General features: G+C 48.0%; 1 protein-coding gene across 1 annotated transcript; it reads right to left on the reverse strand.

Moving 5' to 3' along the window:
• Positions 1 to 251: 251 nt before the first annotated feature.
• On the reverse strand, positions 252 to 25,532 carry SMIM13 (small integral membrane protein 13). Its single transcript, XM_045007351.1, has 2 exons — positions 25,127 to 25,532; positions 252 to 4,006 (listed from the first exon to the last, which is right to left on the reverse strand). The coding sequence occupies exons 1-2, from the start codon at positions 25,200 to 25,202 to the stop codon at positions 3,813 to 3,815; spliced, it is 270 nt and encodes an 89-aa protein (XP_044863286.1). The 5' UTR covers positions 25,203 to 25,532; the 3' UTR covers positions 252 to 3,812.
• Positions 25,533 to 27,383: the final 1,851 nt, after the last annotated feature.

The following is a 27,383-nucleotide window of genomic DNA, read 5'->3' on the forward strand; positions in this document are numbered from 1 at the left end:
TTTTGCAGATAAGTGAGGTGTCAATTTCTAATCTGAGGGAATATTTATTGTTTTAAAAGTTAGAGATTACTTTTTTTAATTAAGCAGTTGGCTATTTCTATAGATTCAAAGTATTTGCATCCATTATAACAGCTGAAATCTGACCGTTGGGTTTAATCACAGTGTTCTGCACTCAAACTAAAGAGCCACCATAATACTTTGCAAATGAGATACCAACACTCCTTCAAAAATATTAACTCATACCAAAAGAGTTCTCATATCAAGTCTATTTTATTTTGTTTTTGTTAAGTTATCTGTGCAGTCAGTTTAAAACAACAGTTAACATGATGAATACAGACAAACCACATAAGCATTAGGTACAGTATCTTTTAACAGTTAACACTGAAGACGCAAATGACTACATTAAACACATTTTTTATTCTGGTTGTTTCCAAACAAACTGAAGTTGAAACATACACAGGTCTAGGTCAGTGTAAACCTAACGTTAAGCAGCAAATTGCTCACTGGTTGCAGCACAGTATATAGCATTTACTGCAAATAGCTACAGCAGCAGTGCTTAATGAATGAACTGCATAGAATTAGCCTTGTGGGCAGGTGTTAAATAACCATGATAAAAATCATAATGGCTTTCTAACAGGTCTGAATTATGCAATATTCATAAAAAAATCCTACAAGAATGCAACTGTCTTCAGTTTTCTCCTGAATTTGTAGCCATTATTTACCTACTCTTTTCAACCAGCCTATATTATGTGCTTGTTCTACAATCCCTGGCAGTAGCCTTTTCAAATAAAGTGTTTAATAAACAAAGCAGATAACTGCTGCTCAATCAACCATTGCCACAAAAGTGATATGAATATATTTTAAATTAATCGACCAAAACCAACAAGTATATTCAGTAGAATGGTTGTAATAAGGCATATATATTTAAAAATAAATCTAATTAAAACAAAGATGAAAGCAGTCATTTATATTTTTGCCTTACAAAAAGGTTTTTTAGAATTGTATTACTTAATTAAAAACTAAGTGCTCAGCTACAACTAAAATACTTTAGATGTATATTGTTAAAAAAGGTCCAACAAAATATTCTGAAGACAAGAACATGAGTTCTATTGGACTGGTAAAACTTAATACCTTGGACCTGGTCACATGCACACTTTCACATAAATACGCCCTTGTTTTACAGGTGTGTGTAAAACCCCAATACGCAGAAGTTTCCACACGGGACATGTGCAGAAACCCCTTTTTATTTTCTCCTATTCATATTATACATTGACATCTTCATTACCACAGCTACACAACTCATACTATCTTTATAATATAAACCTCGTTGTCATGCTGCTACTAGGAGCATGAATGTAATGTTATAGGTGGATTTAGTGTTACTGGCAAGTAGGTCATATCAGCATTATTACTACAATAGTGTTGGCTATTTTTCACAAAATGACAGAATAGATGAACTCCATTTGGGGGAAATGTACACTTGGTGAGGGGAAAAAAAGGTTGGTCAGAAAGGCAGGACAAACTTGCTTCCCAGAGTTCTATATTCATTAGTTTTAATTTCCATTTTATCGCATACTTCCAGATAAAAGTGTCAGCACTGAAACTTACATGGGTTTCCCTCATCAACTTACTCAAGGCATGAGGCACAAGGACTTCTGAGTGCTACCTTGCTAGGTATCTGTATTGCTGTAACTTCACATTTCTTCACAGCTGTTGAAATTAGAGACTGCCTGTGGGTTTCCATTCTCTCCTTCAGCAGGAGAGATTAGAAATGTCAGCTTTTTGCTGTATATGTAGTTCCTATGTGTACTTATATTTCAGTTAGAACTGAAATGTACATATAGTATGAATGCTTTATATCAAGATTATAGTCCCTTTGCAGACTAAAATTAATGAGTGTACAAAATGTATGTTCTTAATGAAAAGATTAAGAAAAGTGCTCCAAAATCTGCTTAGAACAGTTAGGTTGAAGGTATACTGTACATCAACTGGACTATACTGTTGAGTATGTCCTAAAGGCAAACACTTGAAAAAGCAGGAAAAGGAAACAATGTTGATCAGTTTGAATACAATGGGGATTTTATTACCTTAATCAATAGCCATTTCCAGTTCCCAGTCTCACCAGTAAGAAGTATGGAATAGGAAAAACTATTAATAGGTTTTACATGTGTTTAGAGGATATGTGCAAACTGATGTGTAACCATGCTTGAAAGTGTAATCCCATAATAAAGCATGCTTATACATACATGCTGGTAAACAAAGAAAGAATATAGAATTTGCAGGGAAGGATCAGGACATCCATTACATATTTTAACACTGACACATCAGGAAGAATGTTTGTCAGTTGTTTGTGGTATATTTCAGTGAATACTGTCATCTTCACATCCTAATACATTAGCTTTCAAACAATATCCACAGATAAATTAGAATATAAAGGCAGTAAAAATGTGCCCTTCTCCCAGATATAGGAGTCTATTCTATCAAAGAGCTAAGCATTGCTATTGTCACTAGAGGTTCAAGAAAGTTTGTCCACCAATAGGTTTCATAGTTGGTAGTTAAGACATTTTCCTGTAGGGCAGAATCTGAATGCAGGGGAAGTCAGATGAGCTTGTCCCAAAACACAGACACTGTTCTTTTTGTAGCTTCATCCCCCAACATACCCCTTCAGAGGCAGAACCTGCTTATTCTTCCTTGTTTGATACATATCAAACACTAGTTTAAAGTTGCTAGATTGCTGCAATGTGAGATTTAATTTTGCTTGAAGTACAATGCAAAAAAATAAAATTAAGATAAAGGATGTTCACCTGGAGTACAATTCAGGTACTGAAGAACTGGGAGAATCTGCTAAACTGCTGATAAAACCAGTAACCACCACCAAACATGAGGTACTAAACACATTGCTACAACAACACTATTAAAGTGGTGTCCACCAAATTGGTCACAATTTCTTCATAATAAGTGGCGCCAGAAAAAAAAATTCTGGTACCAAATACCTGATGTAAAAATGTTTACATTTTAAACTGAGTTAGAACTGTGCTTGCCACTTTAGGATACTGAACAGTGAAGATACTTAACCCACACTGTACCTTCCCATCTCCAGTAAAAATGGAGTTAGAGGTTCAGATGATACAACACAGAAGTCTAGCAGAATAGTTTTACCTGTAACCCTTCTTGTGTCAAAACCAGGAAATCGGGTATGGTCACCTGATTATGTTTTTCTTTAAGGAGATAGTTACAACCTCCACATCAAGTGTATCTAGTACGAATTCTCTCGTGTATAGAAAAGGTTACTAAACCTCATTTTAGAATACCGCGCAAGCAGGATATCTTTGAACATCTTTCAAGTTTACATGCATTGACAAATTGAAGAATATATATTTATATAGCTGAATGAAATACAGAAATAAAATTAAATTTTACTACAACTAGTTGCAGTGCTGTGAAATAAAAATAAGTTAGCAACCACTTCAAGTCTGAGATGCTTGCCATGTTCAGACTAATGGAAAGGCTAGGCCTATGGACCAGGAAACAGCATCCATTTGCAGGGGTGGGAGCTACAGCAGCTCAGCCTTTTTCAAGCTGAGAGATTCTCCCCCTACCTTATTTTTTCTAGTTCTATATGGCTTACCATTAAAGCCCTTCCTGAACTGCCACTAAAGTAGTGTATATCTGAAATCCAAAAGTAAAGGTTCACAGATATTTGGTTTTTTGCAGTCCATTGTTTTCAGTAAAACCAAACCGCTGAATCACACAGTGCAGCAGAAGTGTTTAATTTGTTCATAGGTCACTAATGAATGCCCAGAGGGCTCTTTTTAAGTTGCTTCTTCTGCTGGTGCCCTTCTTTGTCGCGCTGATTTCTGTCTACCTCTCTGTGGAGTGGGTGGAGTCTCCTGTTCAGCTTCAGACTCTGAAGGCTCATTATCCCCCTGCTGGGATCCCGTGTCTCCTATCAACTCTCTCAGGAACTTGAATTTAGATAAAAACAGTTGCCACACCACATACCAACCTATGGGAGACAAAAACCAAAGAGTTACTCGTTTGTTATACAATAATTTTTCCAACATACAAAAACCCAGGCTACAAAAAGTGCATTCATCAACTGCTTACCAGCACTCAGAAAAGGATTACCCCTTTCCAAAGATTTTAAAGTGATCTACAGTTCTCAATTTGATTCAACTGGTAGGGGTATGGCTACACTTGCGAGTTGCAGCGCTGGTGGAGGCTTTCCAGCGCTGCAATTAGTAAGTGTCCACACCTGCAGGGCACATCCAGCGCTGCAACTCCCTGGCTGCAGCGCTGGCCATACACCTGGCTCAGCATGGGGAATAAAGATTGCAGCGCTGGTGCTGCAGCGCTGGTCATCAAGTGTGGCCACACACCAGCGCTGTTATTGGCCTCCAGGGTATTAGCAGATATCCCAGAATGCTTTTATAAATTACTCTCTTTGTTTTGTTATGCAGCCTCTCTTTGTTTTGTTGTTAACTCGCTCCGTTGACCCCGGAGCTGCTTATCTACAAACACAGCTCCTGTTTGCTGTGATCAATCTGTGAACAATCAAATGAGATAATGAGGCAGGCAGGGAGTGAGTGTTTGCTTGACAGAAACTGGGCAGAGGGGAGAGAGGGAGTCCGTTGGCTGCAGGCTGTTTGCAGTTAAGAGTTAAGGGTAAGGGATCGGGAACATCTTCTGATTTTTCAAGGCAGGAAGGTAACACACAGTGTTGGCTCCAAAAATCCACTCTCTCTCTCTCTCTCTCGCCCGCTCTCTGTCACACTACGCCCCACCCCACCCCCCTCTTTTGAAAAGCACGTTGCTGCCACTTGAACGCTGGGATAGCTGCCCATAATGCATCACTCCCAACAGCACTGCAAATGTGGCCACACACCAGCGCTGGTAGCTGTGAGTGTGGCCACACACCAGCGCTGGCCCTGCACAGCTGGACGACCAGCGCTGTAACTACCAGCGCTGCAGATTTGTAAGTGTAGCCATACCCTAGAACTCTTGTCTCTGGACCAGAAGAGGCCAAATTCAAATTCCAGATTAGCACTTGAGCTCCCTATGAATGTTAATATGTCAGCATAGCAAGAGGGGGTAATGAATATTGCACAATTACGGGTATCATCCTTTGAGTGTTAAAATGAGGTTCCTTCTCATTTCTTGACTGACCATGATGCTTTTTCATTGTAAAAAGATAAGCCCAGCATTTCCAGCCTAAACTTGCTCACTCAATAAATAGACTAGAATTTAGATTTAGTATAAAGCACAGCTCTAGTCTAGAATCAGATTGACAAGGTTTTCATTCTTCTAGCCCTCAAAATATTCTGAAGTGATACTTAAACTGGAAGAGGTGATCTCTTCAGTTCAAAAGTCTTGCTTAAACAAGGTACTACCTCATTTACCCTTCCAAGATTCCATTACAGAAAAGTTAAAATGATCAGGAACACAATTTAGTATTGCACAGCTCCTCCCACCCCCACCTCCATATACAGGGAAGGGACTATAAAAGGCAATTTAAAATATGTGCTCTTTAAACAGAACAGCAAATTACAGTAGTAAGACTTCATTTTTAATGCCCTGCACAGCCTACCCTCAATCTACCCATTATCTTGAATAGGGCATCAAGATGTCATCTTTCAATTCTTACTACGGAGTGCATTCTGCGCCAAAAAATTAAAAATTGTGTGCACAATATTTTAAAATTCTGCAAGTTTTATTTGTCAATAAATAAATGCAGAGGCTCCAGCATGGCAGTGGGGAGCACAGGCCACTGGCTTGCTGAAGGTGGGAGATCACCCTGCAGCCCCCCCATCCCCAGGACACGGACTCAGTGGTGAGGCGCCACCCAACCTTTGCAAAGCACAAGGCCTGGGCCTGCCCCAGAAACACCCTAGGGCCCTGCCCCTCTGCACCAGGCGGACCAGGCAGGCTCAAAGGCAGGATCCAAGTGTGGAGGGGCTCGGGGGGGGGGGGAGAGAAGAATTCAGGTGTGGGTTGAAAGGATTCTGTGTGGGACAATCTGGGTGCAGGCAGCCCGGGGGGGGAGGGGGGGGGAGGGGAGATCTGGATGTACAGAGGCTCGTGGGGGGGAAGGGAGGGAGAGTTTCCAGATGCAGGGGCAATGCGACTCTGCAGAGGCTTCCAGGGGAAGGCTGTTGGAGTTCAATGGAGGGGTCTGAGCATGGGGGGGTTGGGGATTCTGGGTGTGGGGGTCTGGGTGCAGCTAGTCAGTGGGGGCTCAAGGTGGTGCACGGGGTGAGGCATCAGGGTGGGGGTTTGAGTGCAGGGAGCTCAGTGGGGGGGTGGTCTGGGTGCAGGGGTGGGGGTTCAGAGGCAGGAGGTCTGGGTGGAGGGGGGCTCCAGGTGCAGGGGTTGAGGTTCAGTGGGGTTGAGGGGCAGGTATGGAGAGCTAGGGGGGTTCTGTATGTGCCCAGTGAGGCTTGGCAGGGATGTCTGGGTATGGGAGGTCCGGATGCATGGGGGTTGGGTGGATGGGGGAGCAGTTCCCTGTACAGTAAGCCCTCTCCTCACAGCTGAGGAGCGATAGGGGCATGAAGCAGGGGAGGATGCGGCACTTCCTGCAGCTGGGGGAGGTTTCTTGGGGGTGGGTCTGACACAGTCCCAGACACTCCTTTCAGGGGAAGAAGTCGTCTCATCCTCTCCTGCCGCCAGTCCAGACAGGACTAGCAACTGATCCTGGCTCAGGGTAAGAGCCACTGGCTGGGGTGTCCCCAGCCCCATGGTGATTTACCTCTCTACCAGGTGCCTGAAACAATGTACCTGCGCTGCTAGGGAGTGATGCATGACTGCTCTTGCAGCTTCCCTTTGCTTCCCTGTCAGAAAGGGCTTGGCTACACTTACAAGTTGCAGCGCTGGTGGAGGCTTTCCAGCGCTGCAATTACACCCCGTCCACACTTGCAGGGCACAACCAGCGCTGCAACTCCATCCCGGTTGGGGTATAAGGAGTGCAGCGCTGGTGATCCAGCGCTGCTCAGCAGGTGTGGACACTCACCAGCGCTTTAATTGTCCTCCAGGGAATAAGGAGTTATCCCAGAATTCCTGTTCAGCCGCTCTGCTCATCAGTTTGCACTCTACTGCTCTTGCCTCAGGTGACCCGCCCTTTAAATGCCCCGGGAATTTTAAAAATCTCCTTCCTGTTTGCTGCAGCCAGGTGTGTGTGGAGTGCAATCAGTTAATCTTTACAGGTGACCATGCCTCCACGCGGCAAACGAGCCCCAGCATGGAGCACTGGCGAATTGCAGGATCTCATTAGTGTTTGGGGGGAGGAAGCTGTGCAGTCCCAGCTGTGCTCCAGCCGTAGGAATTACGATATCTTTGAGCAGGTATCAAGGTCCATGCTGGATAGGGGCCATGATCGGGACGCACTACAATGCAGGGTGAAAGTTAAAGAGCTGCGGAGTGCCTATTACAAAGCCCGCGAGGGTAATCGCCGATCCGGAGCTGCCCCCACGACCTGCCGTTTTTACAGGGAGATGGACGCGATACTTGGGGGTGACCCCACTGCCAATCCCAGGACAACGATGGACACTTCTGAGCAGGCTGGGGGACAGGAGGAGGAGGAGGCGGAGGAGGAAACCGCAAGTGAAGCTACTGGGATGGGGGAAGACACCCCAGAGTGGGCATGCAGCCAGGAGCTCTTCTCAAGCCAGGAGGAAAGTACCCAATCGCAGCAGCCAGCAGTTGCAGAAGGACAAGCAGAGGAGCGGGTTATCGGTAAGCGGCTTTTATTTTCTGGGTGGAAATGTTTCTGGAGAGGAATGGGGTTTAGGGCTGCATGCATGCCAGCCTAGATGTGGAATAGCCCATTGATGTGGTCTATCACGTCGCGGTAATCGGCTGCAGTTATCTCAGCAAAAGTTTTATCCAGAGCGTGGGCAATATGCCTGCGCAGGTTTATAGGCAGAGCCACTGTGTTCCTTGTCCCAGTCACGCTGACGCGTCCGCGCCACTGTGCCGCGAGGGGTGGGGGGACCATTTCTGAACACAGGCAAGCCGCATAGGGTCCCGGGCGGAATCCACATTGCTCTAAAAGAGCCTCCCGCTGTTCCCTAGTGACTCGCAGCAGGGAGATATCTTCCAGGATTAACTCCTGTGAAAAATGTTGGGAGACTCTTTAGTGAAGAGATAGGGAGATAGTGAAGATCACCCCTGCAGCTGCATCTTCACTCAACCCCTCTATCACTCCAGATTACCCGAAGCAACCAGAACCCCTCTATCACTCAAGCCCCACTTCTCCCTCTATAAGCACCCCTCACTCACCATTTCGTGGCTTCTGTTGTGTTATGTGTGTGGTAAAAGAATGCTAAACTGAGGACTAAGAATGTCTGGAGATAGTGAATACAATGATGCCCTGTTAAATGTATACATTTCTGGCTTTCTACAGTGACCTTGACTGCTGGGCTGAGCAGATGCACCACGGCACAGAGGCTGCACAATTTGAGGAAAAATCCCCGAAAGAGCAAGGAGGACATGTTGAAAACTGTTCTTCATCAGTCTGCTAGAGAGAGTAAAGAATTGAAGGAGTGGAGAGAGAAGGAAAGCATGATCCACCAGAGACATTGGCGTAGAAACGCTGTGGCAAAGAGGAAAAGCACAAACCAGCTGCTAGACATCCTGTCGCGCCAAGCGGACTCTCTCCAGGCTATCGTAGCCATGCAGGCAGAGCAGTCCCGTGCTGCCCCACAGCCCCCCCCGTCCCAAAGCTTTTTGCCTTGTGCCCCAATGTCAGCTCAAACCACCTTTCCCCAGCAACCAGGTTCTTACCACCACCAGCTGCCTCCAACACCTGTACGTTCACCAACCAGCCCTGATACCTACCACCACCCTTACCCTCTGCACTCAACCCCCATCACCATGCAGTATATGCACCCTGAAGTGCAGGATTCATTAAACAGCACTCCAGACAGGACATATGCAAACTTGTGACTGTACAGTTCACCAACCCACACCCCTGCCCTCTTGTGTTCATGAAATGTTGTGTGTCTGTCTGTCTGTCAAGGAAGTTTTTTTCTTTTCAATAAAACAATTCTTGGCTTTGAAAACAGTCTTTATTATAGCAGATAGTGAAAGATACCTTAGCCCAGTAAAGAAAGAGGCACTGCAAATCATTTTAGGGATAATAGAATAACAATGTAAACAGTGCAATTCACTCCCATGCAAGGCAGCAAACATTACTGTTGGCTTTCAGCCTCAAATTCTTCCCTCAAGGCATCCCTAATCCTTGAAGCCATGTGCTGGGCCTCTCTATTAGCCCTGCTCTCTGGCTGTGCAAATTCAGCCTCCAGGACTTGAACCTCGGTGGTCCATGCCTGACTGAATGTTTCACCCTTCCCTTCACAAATATTATGGAGGGTACAGCAAGCGCATATAACCGCGGGGATGCTGCTTTCCCCCAAGTCTAGCTTCCCATACAAGCAACGCCAGCGTGCCTTTAAACGGCCAAAAGCACACTCCACAGTCATTCGGCACCGGCTCAGCCTGTAGTTGAACCGGTCCTTGCTCCTGTCAAGCTTCCCTGTATAGGGTTTCATGAGCCAAGGCAGTAACGGGTAAGCGGGGTCTCCAAGGATCACAATGGGCATTTCGACGTCCCCTACTGTGATCTTCCTGTCTGGGAAAAAAGTCCCTGCCTGCATCTTCCTGAACAGGCCACTGTTCCGAAAGATGCGTGCATCATGCACCTTTCCAGGCCAGCCTGTGTAAATGTCAATGAAACGCCCGCGGTGATCCACAAGCGCCTGGAGAACCATAGAGAAATACCCCTTACGATTAACGTACTCTGATGCCAGGTGGGGGGGGGGAGAATAGGAATATGCGTCCCATCTATCGCCCCTCCACAGTTAGGGAAACCCATTTGTGCAAAGCCATCCACAATGTCCTGCACGCTCCCCAGAGTCACGGTCTTTCTTAGCAGGATGTGATTAATTGCCTTGCAAACTTGCATCAACACGATTCCAACGGTCGACTTTCCCACTCCAAACTGGTTCCCGACCGACCGGTAGCTGTCTGGAGTTGCCAGCTTCCAGATTGCAATAGCCACCCGCTTTTCCACCGTCAGGGCAGCTCTCAATCTTGTGTCCTTGCGCCGCAGAGTGGGGGCGAGCTCAGCACACAGTCCCATGAAAGTGGCTTTTCTCATACGAAAGTTCTGCAGCCACTGCTCGTCATCCCAGACTTCCATGACGATGTGATCCCACCAGTCAGTGCTTGTTTCCCGAGCCCAAAAGCGGCGTTCAACGGTGCTGAGCATTTCCGTGAATGCCACAAGCACTTTAGTGTCACACGCGGCAGGAGAATCGATATCGATATCATCGTCAGACTCCTCACTGTCACTTTGGAGCTGAAGGAATAGCTCGACTGCCAAACGTGTTGTGCTGGCGACACTCATCAGCACAGTCCTCAGCAGCTCGGGCTCCATTTGCCACAGAAATCGCGATTCACACAGAAGACAGTAAAACAGAAAGACACTCACAATGGCACCAAACGTTGCCGGAAAGAGTGAATGCTGGGATGTGAAGCGATGCACCACGGGGCGTTGGCACAGGAAGCGGAATGACCCGCACACTTCCTTCCCCTTCCCACAATACTCAGCGCCAAAATGGGACGAGGTGCTCTGTGGGATAGCTGCCCACAATGCACCTCTCAATACAGCGCTGGAAAGTGCTGCAAGTGTGGCCACACTGCAGCGCTGGTAGCTGTCAGTGTGGCCACACTCCAGCGCTGACCCTACACAGCTGCATGACCAGCGCTGTAACTCCCAGCGCTGCAACTTTCAAGTGTAGCCAAGCCCAAAGTCATTTTTCTGTGAGAAAACAAAGAAATCTGCGGGGAAGATGAATTTTGCGCACATGCAGAATTCCCCCAGGAATAAATTCTGCTCTGTCAATGTTTCCAGTCTTCAATGCCCAATTGTTACATTTTCCAAACCAACATCTTTATGCTGTCTTCCAAGCCTCTCCTCAAGCATGGAAGGATCTCTGCTAAATATCTGAAAAGCCATCTTACTGTCTCCCAAATCCTTCCTTAAAACTCTCCTCTGCCATGATGCCTACAAAAAAAACCTTGACCAGGTTTAGGGAAGTTGCTGAACTGTGATCACTGGTCTTGTTGGCTAGCATTGTCTCATTGTTTCCTTGCCCTCCCTCTTTCTGCTTGTTGCATCCACTGTTGTCTCTAATCATATACTTCAATTGTAAGCTCTCTGAGGAAGTGACTGTCTCTTTGTTATGCATTTGCAAAGTGTCTAGAAGAATGGGGCCCCGATGACTGGGACTCTTAAATGCTACCATCATAATTAAGGCTGCAAGTTTGTCACAGAGGTCATGGATTCCGTGACTTTCCATGACCTCCGTGAATTCTGCAGCAGCCGGTGCACTGGACTCCGGGGTAGCTCAGGCAGCCCTTGTGGCAGTCGTACCGGCAGCTGCTGGGGCAGTCTCAGGCTATCGCCCCACCCCTCACCCCACCAGCAGCAGAGGAGTTTGGGTGTGGGAGGGGGCTGGGGCACGGGATGGGGTGAGGCGGGCTCTGGGCAGCCCTTACCTGGGGGGCTTCCCGGAAGTGGCAACCTCCCCCTGGCTCAGCAGCTAGGCAGAGGCATGGTCAGGCAGCTCTGCGTGCTACTTCTGCCTGCAGGCACCACCCTTGCAGCTCCCATTGGCCGCAGTTCCCAGCCTACAGGAGCTGCGAAGCCAGCGCTCTGGGCAGAGGCAGCACGCAGAGCTGCCTGGCCATACCTCTGCCTAGCAGTTGAGCCAGGGGGAGGTTGTCGCTTCTGGGGAGGCCCCTAGGTAAGAGCCGCCCAGAGCCCGCCTCACCCCATCCTTTGCCCCAATCTCCTGCCTATTCCCACACCCAAACTCTGCTGCTGCTGGGGAGGCACGGAGCCAGGTACGGAGCATGCTGGCCCCGCCCACTCGCACCCCCCCCAGCACACGGGCCGCCCTCCCCCAGTCCCACCCACCCCCAAGTTTTAGTCAGAGGTATTTTTAGTAAACGTTACAGATACTGATTTGAAAAATTATGCTATACAAAAGTGTTATTTGTTATATTAGAAATGTTAGTTTATCCTGCTTAGAGTTAATCATTAATATTTTGACTCCTGTCATAAACTGGGAAAATCCTGTCAATTCCAAATTCAAGTCACTGGCCTATATGAATTTTAATTACCTTTAAAAATCTTGTTTGCCCAGAACTAGCAGAACCAGTCCTGATTATTTATTTTAGGTGTCACTAGAGAATGATAATAGACATCCTTTAGATGTGGACAATAACACAAGAGTCATCAAGGAAGATGACAACAATACAGAGAGATCTAGAGAATCAGTGACTGTGAAAGATGAGAGAGAGAGAACTCTCTCTGGAAAGGTAGATTTTAAAAAGATTATTTTTTGTGCCCTAAGATCACGCATACCACAACTGGCTCTACAGAATCTGTAGTTAAATCCTATTTCTCTCACTGGCCCAATTCTTATAGAAAAGCAATCAAACAATGCAAAGGCATGTTAGTGTCTACTCACAGGAGAGAGAGAGAGGGGAAAAAAAACACTAAGGCCATGGCTACACTTGCAAATTTGCAGCGCTGCAGCAGGGTGTGAAAAAACACCCTCTCCAGCGCTGCAAATTGCGGCGCTGCAAAGCGCCAGTGTGGTCAAAGCCCCAGCGCAGGGAGCACGGCTCCCAGCGCTGTACGTTATTCCCCACAGGGAGGTGGAGTACGGACAGCGCTGGGAGAGCTCTCTCCCAGCGCTGGCGCTTTGACTACACTTAGCGCTTCAAAGCGCTGCCACAGCAGCGCTTTGAAGTGCAAGTGTAGCCATAGCCTAAGTGTGTCAAATGGAAACAGAAAATTAACAGCAATATACATATTGCTAGGATTAAAACTGTACTCATTGCTACTAGTTTTCTATTTTCATGTACATTTAATATACAAGAATGAAACTCAGAATTTTACAATTAAAGAAAACCTATGAAGCAGCTATGAATCTCCAGTTCTAATAGTCCTCATTCTTGCCACTAAATCAGACAGATTTAAATTTTTTTAAAAAGATGTAATATACTTTTAGACCTTACAAAAGCATATATAAAGAGAAAACAGACCACAAATTATCTATTTTTTTTCCCCTAGAAGCCCTTCAAAGAAAGCCAATTCACACCATAAAGAGTACAGTTTTAATTCTAGGGACAGCACAAAACAAGACATCAAAATATTTAGCATCTTCCACAAAATAGTATAGGGTGCTTTAGAATAGCTCATTTAAAAGATGAACGAAAAGTACTGAAATGTATTTAATACCCTAGATTACCAGCATAAGTGGAGCACTGAGCACATCACTTAGTATTACACAATAAGTGTTCCTTTTATCTTTGCGAATTGGGCCATTCATCATATAAATGATCATTTGTATATCTACAAAACTCTCAAGTTTAAGACAAGAATTTGGACATAATAGATAACCAGCCAATTCAGACCTCACTGGGCAACTAAGAATTTACGGTCAGCTAAGTATACTAAGTGAATCACTATACAGATTTAAAAAGCAGCGCAGGATTTTACAGAAAGCCAATGTCATGATGCTAAAGAGATGGTCAATTTGAAATCTAGTCATTTATATTAAAAAAAGTTAGAAATACTTTGAGGTACGCGACACCTGCTCCCAACTGCCACTGCCAATTGTGGAGGTTTTATAGCCATTTTCTTATTTTCTTCTCCCACAGGTTCTCTCCCCTTGTTGCTGTGTAAAAGGCCCACTTAAACATGTAAAACTGACTGACTATACAGGGGAAACCCTGGAAGTGTCCCCACATAATGTAATCAAAGTGGATAAAGCCTTTTTCACTAATTGCTTTCAGTCACAGTGTAATCTCTGATTTAAGGAAGTGTTATCTGAAGCAATACTAAATAAAAAGATTCAAAGAAGAGTGATTTTTAAATTGTCTCTCTTTAAAAACATAGGTGTTATACTGGAATTGCTGAATGCTTGTAAGGACACAAACTGCTCCTTAGATATAACATGGTCAGGAAGAAAATTGACAGTCAAAACAGATTATGGAAAAAAAACCACAGAGGCCTGTCAGCATTTTCAAGTATCTCACTGAGAATGGTCTCAATCTAGCAATATTATGTTGATGGTACAAAGATAGCCTAGTGACAGATTTTAGGTATTTCATCCTTTATAATTCAAACATGTATACCCAGGCTACTGATACTTGGGAATATTAAGAGCATTATCAAATGATAATCATTATACATCAGTGGTGGGCAGCCTGCGGCCCACAGGCTGCATATGGCCCATCAGGGTAAGACATTGACAGTCCACAGGCACGGCCCCTCACAGCTCCCAGTGGCTGCAGTTCGCTGTTCCCGGCCAACAGGAGCTGTGAGAAGCAGCAGCCAGCAAGTCTCTACAGCCCACCACTCCAGCCCCAATCCATTCCCCTTGACTGGGGCTGGTTGAAGAGCCCTATGCCTGTCTGGCAATGAGAAACAGCTGCCAGCCAAATTAGCCAGGGGCTATAAAGGCTGGCAGGAAGGAAGACAAAGAGAAGAGAAGAGAAAGGCTAGGCTCGGCTCGGCACAGCACAGAAGGGCCGGGGCCCGGGCCCTCTAGTCTGCTGCTGGCAAAGTTTGACTGTGAAAAACCTGTACATAGATAGCAAGGTGGTGGTGGGAAACAGCTATAAATAAAAGGCACTGGTATTTACACCAACCTGAGGGAAGTAGGGGCAGAAACCAGAGGGGCCCACTATGACTCGCTAAACATGGGGGGCTTGTCTGCGATCTCAAGCCAGCTCAAGAGTTTGGTGACCCGGAGATGGAGGGGTCCCTGCAGTGGCTAGTGAAGCAGCAGGAGGAGATGCAAAAGGTGCTGCAAGCCTTCAAGCAATCCCACCAGCTAGAGAGGCAGGCCGTACTCACCTGGCAAGCGGAGCAACAGAAAACCAAGGTAGATAAAAATCAATGATTTAAAATTAATAATAATAATGTTTTTAATTTAAATCAGATTTTTTTGATAATGTTTTTTGAGGAAGAATCTATCTAAAGATAGCTATAATGTATCTGAATTAAAACTCAAAGAATATTACATGAATATACATCATGGAATAGGGATTATTAATTCTATAGTATGAAACAGTATAGTCATGTAATAGTTAAGGAAAGTTTTGTAAATGAGTTCCAATAGTTCATGGATTAGGGACCCAATCTTATGGGGTTCCAGGGGCTTCTGTATAGATTATTTAGGTTAATCTTTCTATCTACCCAATGGGACTCAGTGCTAAGTCTAGAAGATACCATTAGAGATGCTTAGTTTTACAGCTCTCAAACTGTGGATTTGTGTCTCCAGAGGTAACATGCTTGTTAACAGCAAAAATGTTTTTAAAGAAATAAATAATAGAGGTGAGAAATAACAGATCTCAAGCCTATTGTCCCTCTGCAAATTTGTGTACACAGTCAATCCCTTACCTCTCTCTAAAAGTGCAAAGTTTCAAAAAGTTCAATGAATAGAAGATTGTTGGGGGCGGAAGAGATCTGGACAACGAGAAGTCTGCCTGTCCCTCCCTTCTCACATTTATCTCCAGTAGAAACAAAAGTGAAACTGTTTGAGCAGCATATTCCAGAAGTCTTGAGGTCTTTCTGAGTGTAGCCTTCATTGGTAGATCTCAAATCATACCATTCTCTCACTAGAAGGGAAAACCTATAATGGCAGCAGGCCATAAATGAGACCCAGTTTAGGAATATTTTAATGAAGTTCCTCTACCTGTGAAGAATATGTATTAAGGTTATAACAACCAACAAGAACGCACTTTTATGTAGAAATCCATGATTAAACGAAGTCTTACTGACTAGTGATTTAAATAATAATTTAAATCAAATCCACCCTGACGAAAACTCTGCAGGACTTTATAAGGGAGCAGGCCAATGTGCAGCAGCAGCTCCTCCAGAGACTGGTGAGTCCCATGGGGCGTGATGACACCCACGCAATGGGATTGGACCTGTGTAAAATGGGCCCTGCCAATGACCTGGATGCCTTCCTCTGTACCTTTGAGAGGGTAACCCTGGACGCCGGATGGGATTGGGTAACCTTGGCCCTACGGCTGGCTCCTTATCTGACCAGCGAGGCTCAAGTGGCTTATATGGTGCTGAGCAACGACCAGGCCAAAGACTGAGGCAGTGAAGGTGGCCGTCCTAGACTGTGTAGGGCTGTCAGCGGAAAATGCTGGCAGAAGTTTGCGGCACCAAGCCTTCGCCCAAAAGCTGACCCACTGGGCCACTTGTTGGTTGCAGCCAGATACCCAAATGGTAGGGGAAATCCAGGACCAAATGATCCTGGAGCAGTTTTTACAGGGCCTCCCTGAGAACTTGTGAGTCTGGGTCAGATGACACCAGCCAGGCACCATGGAGGCCGCAGTTAAGTTAACTGAGTAGTATGCGGAGGCGGACTTCCCCCAAAAGGAAGGTCAGACATGCTGGGAGCTGGAGTGGGGGAAAAGAGCCTGAGAACCCCCCCCCCCACCCTGGAAAGGGCCTAGAAAGGAAGAAAGAGGAGTCCAGGCAAGCCCCCAGTTGCCCCGGACAGCTTGTGTACTGGCAGTATGGGGGCCAGGACATAAGAGGGGGGATTGCCCAGAGATGGAATGCAGCCTAGCTGAATTTTGCAGCTGGACTAATGTTGGAGGGCGGGGGAAAGGGCGAGGACTAGCCACCATTCTGGGACTAGCCAACAAGGGGCGGTAGCTTCATTGCTGGGAAAGCATCTGCTGCCGACCAAGCGCTGTCCACATCAGCGCTTTTCGTTGTTAAGACTTTTGTCATTGGGGGGGAGGGGTGTGTTTCACACCCCTGAACAACAAAAGTTTTGATGACAAAAGTGCAGTGTAGACATAGCCATAGTCTCTGTGCCTGATCCCAATTTTACAGATGGGGAGTGGACACAGAAAGACCAATAGCAGCACCCTCCCTCGCAGCAGTGTTGTGAGAATAAATGTTAAAGAATTGTGAAGGGCTCAAATATTATGGTAACATAGGCCATGTACATGCAATAGACATAGTATGTGTGGCTTGGCTCCACAGGGCTCTTTGAGCTTGATTTTCCCTCAGTGCAACTTTTCAAACACAGTCCAGGCCTATTTCATTCCCAAAAGAAAAAGAATTTATTGCCTTGCTAGCCCCTCTTTACAAACATGTTTTAAAGACAACTTCAAAGGCAAGCGTATTTTCTTTTTAACTGTCCTGAAAGAGACACTATTGGTTTAGGTCTCTTAGGCTATGTCTACATTAGAGACCTTACAGTACAAATGACCTCGGTACCCATGCAGTGGCGCTGCTACAAGATCTCTTGTGTAGCCTTTCTATGCCAATGGGAGGGAGCTCTCCCATCAATATAATTAAACCATCCCCAATGAGTGGTGGTGGCTTCTCCCGCTCCCTAGCGCTGTGCCCAGTTGGCATTTATGCTGGCAAAATTTATGTCACTCGGGGGACCATTTCCACACCCCTGAGCGACGTATGTTTAGCCAACATAAGTGGTAGTGTAAACATGGCCTCAGACTTTGAAGGTCTGTGAAATTAATTGATTAGAGTTATGAAACAACTGAATGTAGCATTAAAGAACAGCTTGTGTCTTAAGAGCTTTCCTGTCTACAACTGAATTCAGTCTTCTGAAATAGTACACAGAAGTCCCCTATCTCAATGTTTAAGTCTGTTTTGGGGTTGGGTTTTTTTAGGCAAGATGTAAGTCAAACCACATCCTGCTAGTCAAAAGTTCACTAGAAATTTTCAGCACATATCAAAATGTACCTCTTTGCAGTCACAGTGTAGCTCAATGTGTGCCTATTGTGAGAAAATAAATCAAGTACAGACAACAAATGCCCAAATTAGTAATATCAGAGTTCAGCTTGCCTGACACTTCATCCTAACCTCACTTCCTGGACTGTTTGACATGAGTTGCTGTTATGGGTAAGTGTTAAACGAAACTGTATGATAGGGTACATTATGGCACAAAGAATATATGCAAAGACACAAAGTTTTGGATTCCTGGATTAAAGCTTCACCCAAGACTCCTCATGTGGACCTTTGGAGTTTGAATTTGAAGGGTCGTCTGTCTCATATCAGTGTACCAAATCAGTGTAAAGGCTATGTTTATTTGCAAATCAGCAAGTTTTAATAGTCACCAACTAATGAAAATCAACCTTTTTTTAGGAAAATAACTAAAAATTACAAAAGCAAAACAAGATTAAAATTGATTTAAATCAAGATTTCCTGAACAAAATCCCCACACCAAACCTCACAGCCCCAAACCAAACCAAAACCCACAATTTTAGACATGTGATTTTAGCAATGAATGCTAAATATCATTTTTCACTCTGCTATTCAACATCATTTATGATAAATATAATTGAAACTATTTTTAACAACTTATAGAGATGACTGAAATTCTGAAGTATTTGTAATGGACAAAAAGATTCAGCAAAAGTTTTCCTGGCGTTTTGCATACATAGCTAACTCTGCAATTTGAATCTACATGTAGTCTCTCTTCCCTAGGCCATGCATGCTATGGTTTTGTATGTGAATTAAAAGTATTGAAAAAAGGTCCAGAATAGTTTTAACATCCGAGCTTCCCCACCAACTTTGCTCTGATAGAAAAAGGGCTCTCCCTTACTAACGGCGTCTAGTCCAGGGGTTTCAAACTCATATGACCACAAGGGCCACGAGGTCTAGTGCATTGGCCTGAGGGCTGCATCACTGACACCCCCCACCTTCGCTGGCCCCAGCCCCACCCCACCCCTTCCATGAGGCCCCGCCTCTTCCCCAAAGTCCCCACCCCAGCGCTGCCCCTTCCCTGTCATCAGGGGGTGCAGGAGGGGTGCAGGGGCTCAGGGCAGGGAGTTGGTGTGTGGGGTGAAAGAGAGGTGAGGGGTGCGGCGGGGGTCAGGGTGCAGCAGGTGGCTCGGCGGGGAAAGCAGGACAAGTGTGGGATGCAGCAGGGGGCTCAGGGCAGGGAGTTGGGTGCAGGAGGGGTGAGGGGTGCAGCAGGAGGCTCAGAGCAGGAAGTTGGGGTGCAGGAAGGGTGTGGGGTGCAAGCTGCAGCCCAGCACTACTTACCTAGAGTGGCTCCAGGGTGGCAGCAGTGCGCATTGGGGGCCAGGGCAGGCTCCTGGCCCCGCGCCGCTCCAGGAAGCGGCCGGAACCATGGCCACTGGGGGAGCTGGGGTGGGCACACGGCTCTGCTGCTGCTCCTCCAGTACCTCCCACAAAGCTCCCATTGGCTGCGGTTCTCAGTTCCCGGCCAATGGGAGCTGCAGGGGCGGTACCTTGAAGCGAGGCAACGCAGGAGCCCTCTGCCTCCTTCCCCCTCCCACTCCAGCCCCAAGGGACGTGCTGCCAGCTGCTTAAGGGAGCAGCGCGGGGCTTGCGGCACCACGGGGAGCAATCCTGCGGGCCAGATTCGGTCCATGAGCTGTAGTTTGCCCACTCCTGGCCTGGTGGTAGGCCGAGGGGTGGGGGGGCGCAGGGAGCTTGGCGGGCCGCACAGAAGAGCCCTGCGGGCCACATGCAGCCCACGGGCAGTGTGTTTGAGACCCCTGGTCTAGTCACTACCTGACTCAAGTGAAATGGAAATAAGTTAGCTTTATTACTATTACAATAATTTATATGGCGACTAGCATTGTGGCATGTAGGCAAATTGGGCCCAAACCGGTACAATTGAAATCAACGGGAGTTTTAACATTAACTGCAGTGGCAGTAGGGTTAGGTCCTTTCTGGGAAGAATTAATCTACCGCTGAAGACTTAACACTCACAGGCCTGGTCTACACTAAGCGTTTAAACCGGTTTTAGGAGCGTAAAACCGATTTAACGCCACACCCGTCCACACTGAGAGGCCCTTTATATCGATATAAAGGGCTCTTTAAACCGGTTTCTGTCCTCCTCCCTAACGAGAGGAGTAGCGCTAGTATCGGAATTACCATATCGGATTAGGGTTAGTGTGGCCGCAGATCGACAGTATTGGCCTCTGGGTGGTATCCCACAGTGCACCACTGACCGCTCTGGACAGCGATCTGAACTCGGATGCAGTGGCCAGGTACACAGGAAAAGCCCCGCGAACTTTTGAATATTTCCTGTTTGCCCAGCATGGAGCTCCGATCAGCACGTGTGGCGATGCAGTTAAAAATCAAAATAAAGAAAGAGCTCCAGCATGGACCATGCGGATGTGATCGCTGTAAGGGCAGGCAAATCTGTTCTATCAGCGCTCTGTTACAGAAGACAAAATTCAAAATCAGACAGACGCCATAGAAGGGAGTCAGCGCACTGCTGCGTGACAAGCGTAACGGAAAGCCAAAGAATCACATGGACGCTCATGGACTGGAGGACTCAAGCTATCCCACAGTTCCTGCAGTATCCGAAAAGCATTTGCATTCTTGGCTGAGCTCCAAATGCTTCTAGGGTCAAAAACAGTGTCCGCGGTGGGTCAGGGCATAGCTCGGCAATTTACGCACACCCCCCCACCGCCAGAAGTGAAAGGGAAAACAATCCTCTCTTGACTCTTTTACATGTCACCCTATCTTTACTGAATGCTGCAGATAGACGCGATGCTGCAACACTCAACACCAACATCCTTGCTCCCCTCCCCCCGCCATGGGTGGCTGATGGTGCACCAAGACTGATACCCATCGTCATCATCAGCCTATTGGCACATGGGGCAGTGCAAAAGGACTGGTAACCATGCCGACTAGCATCAGTTAGGTCGATCAAGGGTGCCTGCCCCTAATTTTTCCTGGTAGATGGTGCAGTATGGCTGGTAACGGTCTTCATCATAGCAACAGGGGGCTGAGCTCCATCAGCCCCCACCCTTCATGTGTAAAGAAAAGATCCAATTGCCCCTAGACTAGCAGCGGGATGCTGGGCTCCTCCCCCCTACACACTGCTTAATGTCCTGTCTGGACTATCATAGCAGCTGGAGGCTGCCTTCCACTCATTTCTCACTAACAAGTCACTGTCTCATCACACAAGTGGGGGGACAATGCTACGGTAGCCCAGGAAGGCTGGGGGAAGAACAGAATCAACAGATGGGGTTGTTGCAGGAGCAACCCCCTGTGAATAGCATACAGCTCATAATTTCTGCAGGATCTGACACAGAGCAGCTGTGCTCTCTGGTTCTATGATACAGTGGTTCTCTAGTACACTTGCCCATATTCTAGGCAGGACTGATTCTATTTTTAGATACCAAAAAGGAGGGATTGACTCAGGGAGTCATTCCCAATTTTGGCTTTTGCGCCCCTGGCTGATCTCAGCAGCAAATAGTGCAGTGCAAAAGGACTAGCAGCCATGATCATCTTATTACCAATTTATGGTATGGTAGATGGTACAGTATGGCTGGTAACCATCTCTGCTGTCATGCAAAAGCATGCTGCTGTGTAGCGCTGCTGAATCGCCTCTGTCAGCGGCATCTAGTACACATACGGTGACAGTCACAAAAGGCAAAACAGGCTCCATGATTGCCATGCTATGGCATCTGCCAGGGCAATCCAGGGAAAAAAGCCGCAAAATGCTTGTCTGCCGTTGCTTTCCCAGAGAAAGGAGTGACTGACGACATTTACCCAGAACCACCCGCGACAATGATTTTTGCCCCATCAGGCACTGGGATCTCAACCCAGAAATTCCAAGGGGCGGGGGAGGCTGCGGGAACTATGGGATAGCTACGGAATAGCTACCCACAGTGCAACGCTCCAGAAATCGACGCTAGCCTCGGACCGTGGACTCACACCACCGATTTAATGTGTTTAGTGTGGCCGCGTGCACTCGATTTTATACAATCTGTTTTGCTAAACCGGTTTATGTAAATTCAGAATAATCCCGTAGTGTAGACGTACCCACAGAGAGAGAATTATAGCAAGAGGCAATATAAATATTTAGACTATTTGCCAAAACACTGCACTTGGAGAGAGTGCCCAGTAAATCATTTTTCACCCAAGAAAACAGTTATTACCAGAGACTCTTCTACAGTAACTCCCCACTTAACGTCCTTTCGCTTAACGTTGTTTCGATCTTACGTACTTGCTCAATTACAGAACATGCTCCATTTAAAGTTGTGCAATGCTTCGCTATAACGTCACTGGGCTGCCTGCTTTGTCCACACTGGCATCTCCCCTATCAGCTCCCCTAGGCCCTCTCCCCTACACACACCTCCCACCTGCAGACCCTGCGGATCAGCGCCTTCCCCCTCCTCCTTCTGCCCATGGCAATCAGCTGGCTTGCGATGTTCATGGGGGAGGAGTGAGGACTTGGCATGCAAGCTCCCCCTCCTTCCCGTGCCTCCCTAACGCCATGAACCAGCTGATTGCTGTGGGCAGGAGGCAGGGAAGGGAGAGGGAGTCTGTGTGCTGAGTCCTCACTCCTCCCCCATGAACATCGCAAGCCAGCTGATTGCCATGGGCAGGGGGGAGGAGCGAAAACACTGCGTACCTCCTCCCTCCCTCCCTCCGGCTTGCGGTGTTCAGGAGGCAGGGGGGAGCCTGCATGCCATGTTCTTGCTCCTCCCCTCTGCCTCCTGCAGGCCAGCTGATTGCTGCGGGCAATAGGCAGGGGAGGGAGGAGCGAGGATGTAGCGTGCAGGGTAAAGGGGGAGGGGGGGAAGAAAAGGCAGGTTAACGGTGGGGGCTTGGGGGAAGGGGAGGCATGGGCAGACCAAGGGTTGAGCCCCGCGCCCCTGGTGCTTGCAGAGTAGGGGAAACTGCCACTGCTGCTGCGCAACATGCTTCTCCTAGCCTACAGCACCTTCAGCCTCCTTACCTGCCCAGAGCCCTGACCTGCCCCAACCCAGAGCCCCCTCCCACACCCTGAACTCTTCATTCCCGGCCCCACCCTGCAGCCCTCATCTCCAGTGCCAGTGGGCTGTGCCTGTGTGGGGTAAGGCGGGGGCACCTCCCAACTATAGTACTGTACTGTATGGCAAAAAACAAATTTCCCTGGAATCTAACCTCTCCATTTACATTCATTCATATGGGGAAATAGGATTTGCTTAACATCGTTTTCGCTTAAAGTCGCATTTTTCAGGAACATAAACTACAACATTAAGTGAGGAGTTACTGTACTTATGTTACTAGAAAACTCAGGGTCCAATCCTGGCAACATTCAAACACAAGTACCCTTACTCTTGTGTGAAGTTTTGGCAGGATAGGGCTCTAAAACAGTGGTTTACAAACTTCGGGTCACAACCCAGTTCTGGGTCGTGGAATGCAAGGCACTGGGTCGTCTTGCTCAGCGGCCGGCCATTAAAATCTACCTGTTCTGATGCAGCACTGTGCCCTGGTAGCGGCCAGCAGCAGGTCCGGCTCCTAGGCAGGGGGGCCACAGGGCACTGGCTCTGCTGTGGGGGGTGGGGCCTGCGGGTGAGAGTTATGCAGAGCCGCTTCCACCTAGGAGCCAGACCTGCTGCTGGCCGCTTCTGTGGCGCAGCGCAGTCTGCGGTGCCAGGACAGGTGGGAAGCCTGTCTTATCACCCCTGCTGCACCACTGACCGGGAATCACCTGAGGTAAGCCTGCACCCCAACCCCACACTCCAATCCCCTACCCCAACCCTGAGCCTCCCCAAACCCAGAGCCCGCTCCTCCACCCCAAGCTTCTCATCCCCAGCCCGGAGCCTACACCACCAGCCCAGAGCCCTGACCTGCCCCAACCCAGAGTCCCCTCCCACACCCTGAACTCTTCATTCCCGGCCCCACCCTGCAGCCCTCACCCCAGCACTCTAACCCTCTTCCCCAGCCCTGAGCCCCCTCTCACACCCCAAACCCCTCATCCCCAGGTCTGCTAGGTCACAGGCATCAACAGTTTTCTTCAACTGGGTCATCAGAAAAGTTTGAAAAACACTGCTCTAAAACTTACTGTACTATAAGTTCAACACAGTTAAGTTGATTGTGGGATTTTTAACACCTGTCAAGTTCAAAATAAACAACTCAGTTTTTTTTATTATCCTTACTAACAAAAGGTCTGTCCGGCTGGAAAACTCATCTAAATATGTAAATAGCCTGTGTAACCTACATTGCCTGTACATATAGTGAGAGACAGGATAAAAATATGCCTGACTCTTAAGTCAATGAAAAAAACAGCTTCCTGCTCCGGGTACACTAAGTGTAGTCAAAGCGCCAGCGCTGGGAGAGAGCTCTCCCAGCGCTGTCCGTACTCCACCTCCCTGTGGGGAATAACGTACAGCGGGGGCTTTGACCACACTGGCGCTTTGCAGCACTGCAAATTTGCAAGTGTAGCCAAGGCCGAAGTCATTGACAGCTCTAACTCTCTGTCTATAACTTGTTTCCAAATTATTAAAACACCCGTTAAATTCAGTCAAAATTTTACTTAAGATGAGGAAGCACCTGTCCTTTAAGCATTTTTAATCAATTTAATACATTTTATTTTCTAAGGTAAAAAGCATTTACACAGAGAATTTAATAAGACTCTTCAGTTAAGTTCTTACTACCTGTTATATATGGGGGGAGAGAGAGAGGAGGATGCTGGTGTAGCCTCCTGCCTAAATATTATAGAACACTCCTAGTCTTTCAACATCACTCCTGTTACAGGCTTTTTACATAAGGTCTGCTTTCCAATCAACGTTTCCCATGGCAGTGTAAAGAAAATGAGGAAGCTGACCAGATTGCATCTTACAGAGCATCCACAATTCTGCTCTTGGTTTATTTGATTTTTTAAAATACAAGACACCTATTGAGTATCCTTAAGTGCCTATTTTTATGGGACCCCATAAAGGGCCTTCCTTTAGTCTCAAATTGGGGTTTTTTTTGTTTTTAATTTAAAAAGCTGTCTTTAGTAGGAGGCTTTCAGTCATTCATTGGTATTTCTATTGCTCTCAATACTGTCCTATCAGCAGCGCATAACTGTTCAGCAGCACGTTCCCCAAAAGGTTGTCAACTTCAGATCAGTGCAGTGAATTCAGCTCGGGGAACATTTCAAGGCTCAAATGTTTGAAAACAAGCGAAGAGGGCGCTGTGAGCGAGACCCTCCCTTCCCCGGCAAGGCCGACGAGGGCTCCGCGGGGAGGGATCGGGGCAGCCCGGGGCAGGGACACACACACACACACACACACAGGGCTGTGTACTCACCGCACAGCATGAACAGGAGCACACAGGCCAGGGTGGCCACGATCACCAGCAGCGTCAGCCCGACGCTCTGCCACATCTTGGCCGGCCGGAGCGGAAGGTGCTGGGCGCTGTTACACGCAGGGAGGGCGCAGCAGCATCACCGCGGCGCATGGAGCGGGGAGACCGGCCGCACTCGCTGCACCGGGGGGGGAGGGAGGGGGCTGAGGCCGGTTATGAGCCGCCCCCAGGGCTCATGGCGGCGGGGCCAGGCCGGGGATGGAGGAGGGGCAGGCACAGATTGGGGGGGGGAGCGGCGGCACCGGGACCCCAGGGGACACAGCGGGGTGGGGAGGAGGAAGCGCCCGGCCGCCGCCGCCTCAGACCCGCCGGCGAGGAGGAAGAGGAGCAGGAGGCGGCGCCGCGCGTGGCTCCGCTGCCGGCCGCCTCTGGAGGGAGCCGCAGCCCCTCCCCGCCGCGCCGGAGGCGGGGCTGCGAACCCCCAATGGCAGAGGCCGGGCGGCGGCGGCGGCGGCAGCTTTTCTCCCTGACAACCCGGCGCGAGAGACCCCCCAGGCCATGGGCGGCACGCGGGAGGCTGCGTAGTGACGCGTCACGGTGACGCCAGCCAGCCAGCCGCGCAGGGCACGCTGGGAGTTGGAGTGTAACGAGCTCCCGCGGTTGCCGTTGTGAACTACGGTTCCCAGCGTGGCCTGTTCGGTTGTGGTTAACGTTACCCCAGGGGCGGGTGTAGGGTGCCCAGCTGCCCCCATTGTACGGGGACAGCCCCGCTATTTGGGTCTTTTTCTTATATAGGCTCCTATTAGCCCCCGTCCCGTCCCGATCGTTCACATTTGCTGTCTGGTCGCCCGAGAAGGGACCTCAGGAGGGTCTAGCCCAGGGGAAGGCAGCCTCTGGCCCGGGTGCCGAAGGCGGCGCGCAGGCTCATTTTCAGTGGTACTCACACCGCCTGGGCCTGGCCACCGGTCCGGGGGGCTCTGCATTTTAATTTAATTTTAAGTGAAGCTTCTTAAGCATTTTAAAAACCTTATTTACTTTACATACGACAATAGTTCGGTTCTATATTGTAGACTTACAGAAAGAGACCTTCTAAAAATATTAAACTGTATCACTGGCACGCGAAACCTTAAATTAAAGTGAATAAATGAAGACTGGGCACAGCACTTCTGAAAGGTTACCGACCCCTGTTCTAGTCCAACCCCCTGCTCAAAGCAGGAGCAACCCCAACTAAATCATCCCAGCCAGGGCTTTGTCAAGCCTGACCTTAAACCTCTAAGGAAGGAGATTCCACCACCTCCCTAGGTAACCCATTCCAGTGCTTCACCACCCTCCTAGTGAAAAAGTTTTTCCTACTATCCAACCTAAACCTCCCCCACTGCAACATGAGACCGTTATTCTTTGTTCTGTCATCTGCCACCACTGAGAACAGTCTAGATCCATCCTCTTTGGAACCCCCCTTAGGGTAGTTGAAGGCTGCTATCAAATCCCCCCCTCCCCCACTCTTCTCTTCTGCAGACTAAATAACCCCAATTCCCTCAGCCTCTTCTCGTAAGTCATGTGCCCCAGCAGGGCCGCCCAGAGGATTCAGAGAGCCTGGGGTAGGGTCGGGTATTTGGTGGCCATTCAGCGGTGGGTCCCTCTCGGCGGGGAGGACCCGCCACCGAATGCAGCCGAAGAATGAAGCCGCGGCAGTAGAGCAGCCTAAGTGCTGCTGATCGCCACTTTTTTTTTCTCCGCCGCTTGCGGCGCTTGTACTCACTGGGCGGCGCTCCGAGGCATCGGCAGCACTTCAGTGGCGGGTCCTTCACTCACTCCGAGTCTTCCGCTGCACTGAAGGACCCACTTCTCTTGATCTGCTGGCAGTGCTCCTACTAATACAGCCCGATATGCCATTGGCCTTCTTAGCAATGAGGGCACACTGCTGTCTCATATCCAGTTTTTCATCCACTGCAATCCCCAGGTCCTTTTCTGCAGAACTGCTGCTTAGCCAGTCGATCCCTAGTCTGTAGCAGTGCATGGGATTCTTCCTTCCTAAGTGCAGGACTCTGCACTTGTCCTTGTTGAACTGCATCAGATTGCTCTTGGCCCAATCCTCCAATTTGTCTAGGTCACTCTGGACCCTATCCCTACCCTCCAGCCTATCTACCTCTCCCCCCAGCTTAGTGTCATCTGCAAATTTACTGAGGGTGCAATGAATCCAATCATCCAGATCATTAATAAAGATGTTGAACAAAACCGGCCCAAGGACCGACCCCTGGGG

Source organism: Mauremys mutica, chromosome 2 (assembly GCF_020497125.1).
Source record: "Mauremys mutica isolate MM-2020 ecotype Southern chromosome 2, ASM2049712v1, whole genome shotgun sequence".
Lineage (NCBI taxonomy): Eukaryota > Metazoa > Chordata > Testudines > Geoemydidae > Mauremys > Mauremys mutica.

Bases quoted from the DNA above. Each gene is read 5' to 3' on its own strand.
- SMIM13 (XM_045007351.1), bottom strand. From the start codon at position 25,202: ATGTGGCAGAGCGTCGGGCTGACGCTGCTGGTGATCGTGGCCACCCTG. The intron at 4,007-25,126 runs GTGAGTACACAG...TGTCTCCCATAG, and splicing joins GCTCCTGTTCATGCTGTGCG to GTTGGTATGTGGTGTGGCAA.